General features: G+C 44.3%; 1 protein-coding gene across 2 annotated transcripts in view; it reads left to right on the top strand.

Moving 5' to 3' along the window:
• The first annotated feature begins 342 nt into the window (after positions 1–342).
• GNE (glucosamine (UDP-N-acetyl)-2-epimerase/N-acetylmannosamine kinase) overlaps positions 343–14662 on the top strand; it is a 52730-nt gene continuing 38410 nt past the window's right edge. The window contains exon 1 of one of the 2 annotated variants that reach the window (XM_069962202.1): positions 343–488. In XM_069962202.1, the coding sequence (XP_069818303.1) occupies positions 447–488 (42 nt within the window). In that variant the 5' untranslated portion in view covers positions 343–446. The remainder of the gene's footprint in view (positions 489–14662) is intronic. The other variant, XM_069962205.1, reaches the window with a different exon arrangement.

Genomic DNA, 14662 nt, shown 5'->3' with positions numbered 1-14662 from the left:
CATTTCATCCTGTGCCATTGCTCTCTGCCATGCCCCCAATAGAGCACTGACTAACAGGAGACTAAGGTAACTGCTTGCAGAGCTACGTTATAACTACTAGAGACTGATCCAGCAGAAGGTAACAGAGGCCTTTGGCTGTAGGAAGGTACAAGTCATCAGAGAGCAGTGAGCAGGAATGTGGCCACCATCTGCACGGCGAGCGCGAGCCCTCCCCACACAGTCAGGCGGGGAGATCACGCATCATGTGAGGAGCCGGAGCGGAACCCGCACGACTGCCGGGCGAGAGGACTGGGGGCTCATTTACATAATGGGCGTGGCTTCCTCCTCCGCTAAGAATGGAGTACGGATGCCAATCAATGGAATACTACATGCCCATCCAGTAAGGCAGCCGGCAGGATTCACACACAGCGACCGGCAATCCGTACAGCGCAGCGTACCTCATCGGGATGGAGAACAACGGGCATTCTCCTCGTCTGCGGGGTCCTCACGTAAGTGCCATATCCTGCCCTCTATTGTCGCCGGACCCCCTGCTGCATAGGCCTGGGGGCGACGTGTGTGTGTATGTATGTGTGTGTGTGTCTGTCTGTGTGTGTGGAGTGGACATGTCAGTGACCGAGCTGTGTATAGTGATCACGCCGCATCCCTGCTGGGGGGAATAAACATGCTGCTCTCTGTTGTCTACAAGCCCACTAGCTGTGGGGCTGCTGCAGGGGAATGGGGGCACCCCAAGCTGGTATACAACCCTACTGATACAGGGAGATCTCTGTATACTGTACACTACATTATAATATATATATATATATATATATATATATATATATATATATATATATATATATATGTAGTATAATTGTGAATTCTATACAAATATAGACACAATAGATTAGAAGAGCCTATTATGTGGGGCAGCCGATGTGTGCCACAGGTTGCCACCTGAGCGCCAGCTTAATATTATCTGTACAGTGAGTGATCTGTAACATTTTTTCAGTATTCTCTTTGCACCCAGGATTTTTTGGTCAGTGACTGTAAGCAGTGATCTGTCTTTGTGACATGAGGGTTCAGAGAGACATCTGCCATTGTGAGAGACATCTCCCATTCTGAGAGACATCTGCCATTGTGAGAGACATCTCCCATTCTGAGAGACATCTGCCATTGTGAGAGTCTCCTGTAAGGGGGTCCAGATGTTCCCTGGTTTATGAGAAGGGAAGTGACTGTGTGTGTGTTTCCTATTGGCTACGCTCATATACCCACCACAAACGATACCATTATTGGCCTGACACGTATCCTTCCCTGTTTTCAGCCATTTCCAAATCTCACGTTGGCTATTTTCCCACTATGGTAACATGCCGCCATTTAGCGGTAATCTATTGATAAGGACGATTGATCATAATCATTATGTGCGGGCGTCATTATCAATAGACTGCAGCCTTTCCTTGATACAATGCCGTAGTGAGAACATAGTCACTCAGTGGGACTGTTCACAGGAAACTCCATTCAGATATGTGGTTTATAAATGGTTTATGGGAACCAGTGTAGGTGTATGACAGCTATATCATGTTTATGGCCGCCTTAGAGTGAGCCAAGTGCAGTGATCTGTGTGGGACAGTGCTACTCTGTAATGGAGCCTTTCAATCTACCATAAAAAATACGACAGAACCCCCAAAATATTATTTATGGGTTGAAATTGGAAAAAAATGCAATTTTGTAGCTTTTAATGGGTTCTGGTGTCTACATAATGCACTTTACAGTAAAACTGACATGTTATATTTATTCTATACGTAAGTCCAAACACGATATGCATGTTTTCATAGCTTTTCTAATGTTTTACTATTTTGTTTACATACATTTTTGCAAATAATTATGGTTAAAATTGCCCTATTGTAACTCCTATAGCAGTGTCATTTTTTCACCTATGGGGCTGTCTGGGGCGTCATTTTTTGCACCATGAGCTCTAGTTTTTAGTAGCGTCATATTTGTGTAGATCGGACCTTTTTATATTGATATTGTACAATGTATACGTGTTATTAGCCATGGTTTCCTATTTCAAAACAGATTAAGCCATTACTACACATAATAGGACCTTAGTAGTTATAGTAAAAGCTCATAGGGATAAAAGCCATACTGCCTTGCAGAAGGCGGTAATGCGGAATACAGTCTCACAGAATCAGTGTCACCAAGAAGTAATCCTGACTCTGACACATCACATAAACATCTGGTTTATATGCCAGTCTAGGAAGTGAACTTTAGAATAACAGGATGTACTATGTATACGGTTGGCAAATAAGCCACACTATTTCCTGTAGCCTTGGGCAGTGCAGCATATGCGTACATCAGGGAAGTGGAGTATGTCTGTAATATATCTCGAGATACTAGCAGAAAGATATGCTGACATATATAGCATAGCATGCCAACCTCTTCCTTACCTGGACCATTTTTTCTTCATTCACTGTATGGAAAAACTGACATGTAACAATAGGTCAGTATGAATAAATCAATACTAAATTGTGTAAGTGCTGGATAAACCAGATTTACATTATGTAGCATCATACAACCCTTATTTATTTCTGCAGAACAGTGTGCTTGGAAATTTCCAAAGATATGTGGACACCTATGACTCGTGAAGCTTATAGCTCATCACGTTCGAAATCCATGGGTATTAATATGGATATTGATACTAATTTCATACTAAACCATGTATTTATTGGTGTCATTTCACTAGCAAATTCTAAAGGCCCTATTCCACGGAAAGATTATCGGCCGTAATCAGCCGATACCGGCCGTTACGGACGATAATCGTTCCGTGGAATAGAAGGCAACGATTAGCCGACATCGTTCATATCGGCTGATCTTTGCAGTTGTTTGTTGAAAAACAAGCGACTGACATAGCAGCAATCTGCTGCCATCGCTCCGTGGAATAGGAGCAGCGGCAGCAGACCGCCACTATCCTCTATGGGCTGCCCGGACGATCTAGCAAACACCCATGCAGCTCCCCCGCTAATAGCGCTCGTTTGCTCCTCATAGTTGCCCCGTGGATTAGGGGCTTAAGGGTCCTTTGACATGCAGCGCTCTTTAGCCACCCGTGGCCACATCAGCTAGATTGCACAATTAATTGCATGACTAGGCCGCACGTGCGATCTCTGTATCGTTTGTACGGCCATTAACATTTATTGTTAGCAGACTCCTGATCCAATAAGCTGACGAGCTGGCATTTTCCTGGCCGTCTGCTGTTTGCTGGCACTCTTACACTGAATGAGCGTTTCTAGGGGTGCTTGCTGCCTATAATGGGCCTGTGTAAAAGATCCTTAATTGAAGTAGACTTCTTCTTTGGTGTGTTGCCTCAATAAAAATAATTTTTACTAACCAATTATTTTTACTTCTGCTCTCTGTGGTTAAAAGAGGAAATACAAAAACATAAAATGATCATTTTTGAGAACATGTTAAAAAGGAAAGTGTTACTTTAAGTAGCCAGGAGTCTGTTGCATAGGTTGACCTACTTTTTAATGATGGTTGCTGAATGAACTAGATGGCTCAAAAGAGATGGGACAATCCATCAGTGTTTGGGGTTATCCCGATTGTGACTGTCATGTGACGATGCTATAAACTGGGTTTTCATCAGATTTTTAGCATGTCATGCCTCAGCTGGCTGTTGGGTAACAAATCAGTACAGTATTTCCATCAGTTATTTGGTCAGTGTTTTTTCAACCAAAATCATTAGTGGAACTGGCAGGGCAAAATTATTACGGAAAGATTTGAAGTTTCTGTTTTTAATCTACTTATGGTTTTGGTTGAAAAAAGATTGACCAAAAGACTGATGGAAATACTATGTGTGAAAATATCCAAATGCTGTTTTATATCAGTATTGTGCATTGTGCATATTAATGCAGTTCCCCTGTTCCCAGCATCTTATCACAGATGCTGCCCGGGCGGGAGGAGGACTCGGTTACAGGCATTTTATGTCTGTGTTACACGCGGAACACAGAACGTGTGAATGTGGCCTTAGAGTATGTTCACACTGACTTGAGTAATCAGGTGGAATCCAGCCTGCCTCAGTATGTCAGTGGGATGCCTTGCGTGCCTCTGCCCAAAGGATTGACATGTCAGTTCTTTGAGTGAAGAGCGGCGACACCAGAGGCATTCCATTGACACACTGAGAAAGAGGGGAGTCTGAGTGGAGTCCGCTGCAGAATTCCGCCTGTTTTACTCAGTGTGAAGGAGTCCTTACTAGAGATGAGCGAACCGGGTTCGGGTTCGAGTCAATCCGAACCCGAACGTTCGGTATTTGATTAGCTGGGGCTGCTGAACTTGGATAAAGCTCTAAGGTTGTCTGAAAACATGGATATAGCCAATGACTATATCCATGTTTTCCACATAGCCTTAGGGCTTTATCCAACTTCAGCAGCAACCGCTAATCAAATGCCGAAAGATCGGGTTCGGATCGACTCGAGGTTCGCGCATCTCTAGTCCTTACCTCACACTCCTGACTGTTCCTTTGTTGCTATGTTCACATGTTGGCATTAAACATTTCTGTTGCAGATTTCCAAGATGTGGGCTGTAGATACACATGAGGGTGATACACGTTACTGTAGATACACATGAGGAATAACCCCACTGTCATTAATTGGGGCTAATTCTTGGCTTTTCCATATGGAATCTAAATGCAACTTATTTCCAGAGCCAATTTTTTTCCCAGTGTGGATGGAGATCTGTGCAGAAACTTTCCATAAGAAAATTATGTATATCTTTTTCAAAATCTGTGTCACACCCAACATGTGTGAACAGGTTTAAAGGAGCTACTGTGAGTTGAGTGCAGTTTTTTTCTATTACCATGAAAAGATGTTTATATATGAGTTCATTGCCCCCCCCCCCCCCTCAACATGCTACAAGCCTTCTATCCTATATGGCTGTGTTCACACACAGTACTCTTTTTTGACTAGAATGACCGTTGTTGCCGATTATAACAACATCCGTTTTTGTAAAAAAAGAATACACTGTGTTGAATCCTGTAGGAAACAGCTGCCGCTGTGCACACGATGTATTGCCCAACGGCCGCTGTTCCCCTACGGCCATGGAAACAATTGACATGTCAATTATTTCCATCAGGCAGACTGTAAACAATGGCCGTTGTTCACAGCCTGTTCTAAGTATCAGCTGCAGGAACATATAAAAATGCAGATGGTGCTGCGCTGTAATACAACGGCCGTTGTATTACAGTGTGAACATAGCCTAACCCTGGCATAATTTATTATACTGCCATATGACTGGAATTCAGATGTACTACAAGCACTGTCAGCACAGCTAGTATGAATGGGGAGAGGAAAAGAGTCTTTTATTACACTCATACCTGCACCAATTCACAGAATACAAGCAACAAAAAGAGGGCCTGTATCCAGCTGGTGTCACAGAGAGGGCAAGAACAGTTGCATTCCACTAAATTAATTCTTCTAAAAAGGAAGCTGTTTTAATAATAGATTGTACATCATGAAACTTCCATAAATGCAATTGACAAGCAGGGCCTCTCTTGCCCTTGGTGTGTGTGTTGCTGCAGCTCAGTTCCACTGATGTGAATTGTATAGTAATAGGATACACAACCTGGGGACAGGTGTGGTGTTGTTTTTTTTTTACAGAAATTAGCTATGTTTGGTCACTTGGCTGTTTAAGATTTCCCGACCACCTCTGACCACTGCAAGCATGCCGGACAGGGCTGGTTAACCCTCGATCTCAAGATAGTTGGGATCCTAGAGGTAAGACCCGCATCTAAGGGTATGTGCACACTGAGGTGAGGAATTAAAAAGGATAGTTTTCCTCGCCTATTCAGTAAAATTAGGGCCCTTGCACACTGAGGAAATCACATGGATAACTTGCCGCAGATTCCGTGCGCACTCCTGTTTGACTATCCGCCCATCCCATAGACTCCATTGTATGGTCGGGCGCATTTCGCCGTCCACCCAAAGAATTGACACTTCTTTGGGCAGACAACGGAATCCAACAGACCATAGAATGGAGCCTATGGGATCGGCAGAACCTCAGACGGGAGTGCGAGTGATGGAATCCTCGGCAAGTTATCCGCGTGACTTCCTTAGTGTGCAAGGGCACTTTGAGTGGAATTCAAGTCCAATAGGGTTTCTTTAGCGGATTCCGCCCAAAGAATGGACATGTCAATTCTTTGGGTGGAAAGTGGTTCCGCGGCAGAAAATTCTGCTGTGTGATCAACAGAGCGGAAATCCCTTTGAACACAATGGAACATTACTCTGTTCATACTTTTCGGAAGGAATTTCAAGCAGATTCTGCTTCAAATTCCTCACATATTCCTCAGTGTGCACATATCCTAACAGACATTTAAAAACAATCAAAAGAATATGGAACTGTAGAGATGCCGTAGCCCCTTTGTACTCATCAATCAAACACTGATTTATTTTCTTAGTCCCAGAAATCCCCTCAAAAATCCCTGTGCCGCTATATAAGTAATTTTGTCTGCCAGGAGGCACTGGGGGGAGGAAAGGAAGTTACGTGGGCACTGTCATTAAAAAAATAGGGACACGTCAGAAGTGCACGACTGCTGAGACCCCTACCAATCAGGAGAACAAGGCGGGAGCAGCAGGTGGTAGTGCATTTTGCACACTGGCTCACGACAATACATGACAGGTTATCTCCAGACATGTAGTGCTTCCCATTGGTTTTCCTGTCTGGTGATCAGAATTTTTGACATGTCATAAGTTTGTTTTAATGACAAATACACTGTAATGCATAGTGATTTTTTATTAGGATCAATGGAAGTTATACAACAATCATCAAAAATTAAGGAACCAACATAACAAGATAATCACCCATTTTTGTTCTTCATAGCAAATCCACAGGGGCTATAACCTGCAAAATTCAGCCTGCTAACTCCCCTCTTATTTTATGTAGCGTTTTGGCACAGATTTGTATTGTAAGAAAAAGTGGAGATTAAGCATTATGGTGTGTCTGCATTGGTTACAGCCCCAGCGTTACAAAGAAGACATAAGTGGTGGATAATGGGCTTTTACAAGTACTTAGAGGAGAGCAATAGCAGCACTGCTAGTAATTTAGCTGTTGGGATTAGACATCTCTTCACATAAAGTCCCTGGGAGTTTACCATACTATATATACACCACAAAGTGGGTAATTTGAAATAATGACAATTGATAGTTAAGTAATGTATAAGTATAGAAAGTTGTGTTATCTCAAGCCATGCAATGTGATCTATCATTATGCCCTTCCTTATGAATCAGCTGTAACATTCCCTACAGTAACCTGTATAGATGGATCAATTAAAAGGTAATTATCAGTGACCTAGTTTAATTCACCCTTTAAGGACCAATGATGTACTAATACACCATTAAGCCCAGCGGCTCTATGAAGCGAGTTAAGCTTGCCTCATATCAGCAGCCAAATCCTTACGGCTAATGACAGGAAACAGCGATTGCACTGCTGCCCGCCATTAAACCCTTAAATGCTGCTGATCGCTGCGTTTAGGTGCCAGTGACAGGAATGGCTCCTGTCTCTGTCCGATGGGGACCCCCGATTGGTTTCCCTGACTGCAGGAGGTATAAAACTTACCTCCATGTAGTGCGATCAGGGATCCTCTCATAAAGTCTGCCTCATATCATGGTGCAAAAAATTAGCCCCCTAACAGTCATGTTGTGGAAAAATAATAGCTCTATGGCTCTTAGAAGGCGAGGAGGAAAAAATGCAAAAATTAAAATTGGTCCTGGTCCTTAAGGCCAAAATTCACTGTGTCCTTTAGTGGTTAAGTATAATTATGGCATTAAGTATTGTAATTGTATTTATCTAATATATCTTGTTTGTTGCCAAATCTGGTAGGAAGGAACACACAGTTTTATTAAGAATAAAGAATAGCTTATAAGTACAGTGGTAACTCGAACTTAATTGGTTCGGCAAGGCAGTTTGAGAACTGAGCAGTTTGAGAACCGAGCAGTGTTTTCCCATAGGAAATAATGTAACTATGTTTAATTGGTTCCAGCTCCCCCCAATAATTAACTACAGTATCATTTTTTTTATTGTGAATTTTTATTTGTTTTTAGGGTATAACAAGACAAAATAAAACAAACAGGCTGCTTACAGTCGTACAACCCTCGCAGGGAATGTAAATTAAAGCAATAAGCAAAGAAAGGCCTATCTGGCCGATTAAACCATTTCTAGGCATGTGATACACAAGCATTACCAAGGCCCATTCTGGGCAACATATGTAAAATGGAAGTTGAGATCAACCAAATTTAGTAGAGGAACAAAAAACAACTTGACAATAAAGACAAACATAGATGACAACGACAAAGGAGGAAAACACTAGGAAAGATAAAGGGTAGGTGAGGGGAAGAACATGCCGGATAAGTCGTCCACTGAACAGGGATCTAACAGGTTAATCCGGTTCTAGAACAGTAGGTGTCCCAAGGGGCCCACACAAGTCAAGTCAAGTCAAGTGTGGCTATGAGATATTCTAAGGACCTCATTTCCTTAACTCGAGAGACTAGTTCCAGGTATTTGGGGGGTTCCAGCTACGTGCTATCAGAGTTTTAGCTGCCCTCAAAATCTAGAGTAATAATTTTGTGGGCTTTTTCTTAAGCGTCTTAGGGGTTAAGTTAAGCAGATACACCAAGGGGTCTAGGGCTATCTGAGTATCTAATACATCTTGTCTCCAATGTCCCCGAATATCCTGACATGTCCAAAATATATGATAGAGGGAGCCCACAGCTCTTAGACACCTCCAACAGCTTGGAGAGAGTAAATTATTCAGTTTCAGTTAATTCAGGTGTATAATACCAATGCATTAAGAGCTTGTAATTTAATTGAGGAGGTGGCCGCTCTTTCCCAAATTATCTGCCACGCCTCTGGGGATATTGATCTAGACAGGTTCGCCTCCCATTTATTCATATATCCATGTCTAACTGGGGAGTAAGTACCCCCTGATCCCAATATTAGGTATATATCCGAAATGAGGCCCTTGGTGGATGTACCAGCTTGATATAGCATTTCAAATCCTATGGGCTTCAAGACAGTAGTACTTCCCAGAGTTGAGGTCATGTAGTGATGCAGTCTGGTATAAGTACATTGTACAGACATGGGGAGGCAGGATTGATTCAGAAGTCTATCAAAGGTTAGCTAGGTACGAGAGAGAGGATCTACTACATCCGCAAATTGGAAAAGGCCTTTACCACCCCATGTCTGCACAACTGAGGATTTCATGCCTGCTGAAAAAGAGGGGTGAAGAAGAAAAGACAGCAGCAAGGAGTTCTTAGAAAAGAGCCCAAATTTATTGGCACAGGCTGACCATATTTGTTTGGTGAACTGAATAGGCCCCAAGAGAGGAGTCGGTGGCCAGTTAGGGGGCGAGGCACTCCACAGGGAGAAATTAGGTTGGTGGAGCGCCAGCCAGAGTTCTTCAATATAAGTCCACTTTTTATAAGCATGGTATGTGGCCCAGCAAGGTATGTGGCGTAAATGGGACGCTCAATAGTAATGAATAAATTTTGGGGTCACCAGGCCCCCCCTGTGTTTGCTACTCATCATCACTGACTTTGGTATTCGATGTTGCTTAAACATCCAGATAAACTGGAAAGCTGCTGATTGAAGGGATCTCAGTTATTTAGGGGGACCCGCACATGAAGGGTTTCAAAGTAATATAATAACTTCGGTAGTATCGTAATTTTAACAGAAGCTACTCGACCCAGGAGGGAGATAAACTGTGAAGTCCATTTGTAAAAAGAAGGGTACGTAGCTCCAAAACAAGGGAGGATAGTTGGCAGAATACAATGAGGAATAAGATGGGGTGAGGCGAATACCTAGGTATTTAATACTAGTAGAGGTCCAGCGATACTTGAAATTCTCATGGAACTGAGCCTCCCGACCATCAGGCACATTAAGAGTCATAGCCTCCATTTTAGCAGTATTGATCTTATAGCCTGATAGCACTCCAAAAGATTGCAGGAGGCTATGCAAGACTGGCAAGGTAGTTAGAGGCTCAGACAAAGTGAGAAGCACATCGTCCACAAAGAGCACGATCTTAAACTCCCTCCCCCTAACCTTCACCCCCCTTATGTTTGGGTCATTCCGAATGGCACATGCCAGGGGTTCAATGCACATAACAAAAAGCAAAGGCGATAAACGACAACCCTGACGTGTACCATTCCGAAGAGGAAACCGAGTGGAGAGATGATGGGGTAATAGAGACCGTATATAGCTGAGAGGAAGGGACCTGAGATGCCAACGCTTTCAGTGTTTCAAACAAAAAGGGCCAGCCAAGGCGATCAAAGGCCTTTTCAGCATCCAGGCTCAAAGGGAGGGCCTGGTCATTTTGTTTATTATTGTTATATCGACTGCCCTCCTGTTGTTAGCACCCTGGCGGCCCATAACGAACACCACCTGGTCTTGGTCTATCACTGAAGAGAGCCAATACCCCAGCCTATTGGCAAGAAGTTTAGTGAACAATTTTAAATCAGAATTCAATAAGGTTATGGGGCGGTAGTTAGAGCAATCTAGGGGGTCCCTACCTGGTTTGGGTATGTGTAAGTGTTATGTTAGAGTATAACATAGTAGTAGGAATAGCATCTTCTTGAAGGAATGAATTGAAAAGGGAAAGAAGTCTAGAGGAAAGTTCCTGGGTAAAAGTTTTATAGTACAGATAGGTGAACCCATCCGGGCCCGGAGATTTCCCAGCAGGCAAAGATTTGAGCACCTCTGCTAATTCCTCAGCAGTCAGTGAGGCGTTCAGAGATTCCACCGTTTCAGTTGACAGTGTCAGGAGCTTGCAGTCCTTTAGGAACCCTGCAATCCGCCTACTGCGAGTCTCCGGGTCTAGAGGGAGGGACGAAGGAAGGGAATATAATTGTGAAAAATAGGAAACAAATATATCAGCAATATCTTTAGGGTGATACTTGAGAGCACCAGTGCAGTCCCTCAAAGCTTGTGGGGACAAAGTGGCTGTGCGATCCCGGAGCATTCGGGCCAAAAGAGTATGAGCCTTATTGACCTTTTCATAAAAACGCTGCCTCAAATACATCAGGGAGCGCTCCACCTTGTGCATTAGCAGGTCTCAGCTACAAGTTTACGCAATACCACTACTGAGGAGTGGGATAATAGCTGACGCTCCAAGGCAGCAAACTTGGTTTTAGTGTTACAGATCCTCTGCATGGAGTCTTTCTTTAGCCAATGCAATTCAAGGCAATGCAATGACCCCGAACCACCGCCTTGTGGGCCTCCCATAACGTGGCCTGAGAATCCACTGTGCCCTCATTTTCATTGAAGTATGAGGTTATGCGCCCTTTAATAGAGTCTCTTGAAAGTTGGTGTTTCAGCAAAGATTCATTGAAACGCCAATGGCATTGTCTGATGGCCGAAACTGAGGGAGCCAAGGAGGCGGTGACAGGGCCATGATCAGACCAGGAAATGGGACCTATGTCTGCCCCCTTAAGCATGCGTACTGCAGGGATATTGCCAAAAAGATTCTAGTGCATTCTAGTGTGGGTTTTACAGGGATGGGAAAAGAAGGAGAAGGTGTGTTCTGTAGGGTGGTCAATACGCCACAAATCATAGAGATGATATTCTCGAATAAGTTTACAAAATTGGGTAGAGAGTCTAAGGAGGTCTGAAGAAGGTGGACGCCCCTCCACAGAGTGCCTGTCTAGTGTGGATGAGAAGGGAAGGTTAAAATCTCCCCCCAAGATCCTGGGTGCAGGTGGGTACGTGGCAAGTTTTTTAAGAACCCTGCGAAGGAAGGGAATCTGGGATTTATTGGGGGCATATAGATTACAAAATATGATCGGTGAGCAAGAAGGGGAAGAACAGGAAGGGGAAGAAGGGGAAAGACACGGACAGCAGAAAAGACAAACATATGCAGAGGGCCCAAATAATTTCAGGGGACAAGTCATAAAGCTCTACAAAAAGGCATGGTAGGGAGGCTCCTCAGGTATCTTAACTAGGAGGGGACCGCTGCGATCCCGGGGATCCATGAGACTTCTGACAACGGCGCTTCTGAGCAGCAAGTTGCCACACTTTGGGAAGCCGTACCGGAGAAGAGGCCACAGTCCATTCAGAAATTTTGAGGGGTGGAACGTCCAGGATGTCACAAAAGCGAGATAGATCAGATGGGTCCTGAAGGACTGCAGAACGGTCATCTTTACGGACAGTTAGGGCAAGGGGAAGCTCCACCGTTACAGGACTTGGTGATCTCTCAGGACGGCCAGCAAGGGATGCAAATTAGTTTTTTTTGCAGGGTTATCCAAGATAGATACAGGAAAAGTTGAATAGGGGCTCCATCAAACTCAAAATTCTTCAAAGGGGCCCCCAGTATAGTGTTGAATATAGCTTCCAGAGTCTCAGCCAAGTTCTCATCATGTGTGGCTTCAGGTAGGCTCCGCACTCGAATATTGTTACGACGACCACGATTGTCCAGATCTTCTACATGGCGTTGTAGATCCCCCAGGGCTGAAGATTCAGTGGAGACTGTGTGTTGGAGATTAGCTATATAAGCTCTAGTTTCATCATCATCGTCTTCCAGTGATTCCATTCTTGCTGTTATCTGATGAATGTCATGCTGGTCAGCCGCTATCTCAGCCCTGCAAGTCTCTTTTACTTTAGAGATTAAATAGCAAAAGTCACGCTTAGTTGGTAATTGTCAAAGCAATTTATGCATTATGCTTTGTGGACAGTCCCCTTGTAGTATTGCATCAGGGTCTATATCACCTATGGGAGCCCCTATGTCACACTGTGCCTTTGCTCTTTGCACAGTAGTATTAGAAATGAAAAGATCCTGAGAATCCTAAAGAACTGCGTCAGGGCACTGGGGATGTTGTCTAGCCTTGACTCTATGGGCGCCTGATGTGGAGGCTATATTATCCCTTGCAGTGTGCTGAGGTAGTGGGGAAGCAGCTGTATGGGGATCCAGCAAAGAAGATACCTAGCAGCCTTCCCTGGGATGATCTCTTCCTTTAGGGTAACCTCTATCTTCACCCAGGGCAGTAGGGACACTCGAAGGGGAACTTATGGGGTGTTGCGCTCCTTCTCCTGTGAGGTTCTGGCTGAGTGCGTCCCTGAAGTATTTGGTGCTGCACCACACGGCAAGATGGCGCCCGCTCTCCTGTTGGTGGAGACTCCAGCCACTCACCCCTCTGTCTGCCGACTGTCATGCGGGGACCTGAGAGCACCGGGCGGCGTGTTGCGGCAGCTGAACAGCGGGAGGATGACCGAGGACCTGCTCTACTCGATCTCCTTGGCTGCTGGCGTTACGGAAGGCCTGAGAAGAGAGGAGTGTGCGCTGGGTCCCGGAGGGGGTACCGCTCGAGTGTCGCAGTCTTCAGTTCAGGAGGTGTGGGTGTTGGGGTGCCTGTGGGGGGCGTCCCCAAATGTTTCTTCATAGGAAGTAGGGGGTGCTGAGGTGGTGGGCCCTCTATAATGCCTGTATGGAGCGGAGCTCACCTCTCACGCGTCCATCTCCATCGACTGCTCGCTCCGCCCCGCAACTACTACAGTATCATTTATTACATTGAAAGGTGCCCAGTTTAATCAATACAGTACAGAACAGAACAGCACTAAACTGTACAGGAAATTATACACAAGAAACATTCAACAAAACCAGCAATTATATTACAGTAGTTACCGACTCCTCACTCATCCTTTACTGTATAGAATCCCCCCCATCCCAGCACTGTACTACTACTGTACTGTATATGCACTCCAGCAGTCTTATACAGCACTTAACTGTATGTAAAGCCTCAACAGTGCTAAACTCACCAGGTACAACCCACCATCCATGCTCACAAAAATGTTCAGATACCGAGCAAAGTTTGAATTCTGAGCGTTACTTCCAGGTACATTTTTGTTCGAACACCAAGGTATCACAGTGTCACTGTGAAATCCGTTCTTGGCTTTCGCCTTTCTTTGGGTCAGGTTCACATGAACAGCACTTATTTCTTAGTGCAGGCTCCTTTGCCCACTTCCTCCTCGCAGTTGTCCTTGCAGACTCCCGTCAAGCGCCTATGTTTACATCTTGTCCATGGCCTTTGACAGGGTGTTTCTGATCCATCTCCATTTCCACTCACAAATCTTTAATTCTGTTGATCCCTGCCTACAGTAGCGATGCAGCTCAGCAATGTGAACCCAACTAGGCTTGGATGATTTAGAACTAGCAACAGTTAATGAAGATTTGCGACTTTTGCGTGCTTTCAGCTGGTAGTCAGGGCTGTATTTGAGTGCAGTTTTTTGTTCTTTAGTTTTTTACTGGTAAAGGTGACCTATTAAGCATTACTAGTTGTGAAACTCACGAAGCGTTACAGAAATGCTGGGATTTTACTAACTTTACCTCTCTAGGTAGTAATGGTGTATCTCTGTCATATACCATTACCTCTCATTGGTGTTATCCAAATGTCTAATTTCCCAGTGTAAAATTACTCTTATTTGCAGATCTGAGCAGTAAAGACTTTCTGTCAGCCATATTCTTATTACAGTGCTGGCTTCTTCTACTTGTATGCACGTTAAAACGTAACTTGACGTTTATTCCTTTTTACCTTTGCTTATTTAGGGCTTCGGGGTCCAGGGTGAGGGTCTTGTTAGCAAATTCTACACTGCACACTCATACAGTGGAATTTCCCACTGCCGTATAAAATGCTTTCAGTCAATACTGATTTCAGAT

Source organism: Dendropsophus ebraccatus, chromosome 3 (genome assembly GCF_027789765.1).
Source record: "Dendropsophus ebraccatus isolate aDenEbr1 chromosome 3, aDenEbr1.pat, whole genome shotgun sequence".
NCBI classification, from domain to species: domain Eukaryota; kingdom Metazoa; phylum Chordata; class Amphibia; order Anura; family Hylidae; genus Dendropsophus; species Dendropsophus ebraccatus.
Note: the sequence above shows the minus strand (reverse complement) of the source record. Positions and strands in the feature narration are given on the sequence as shown.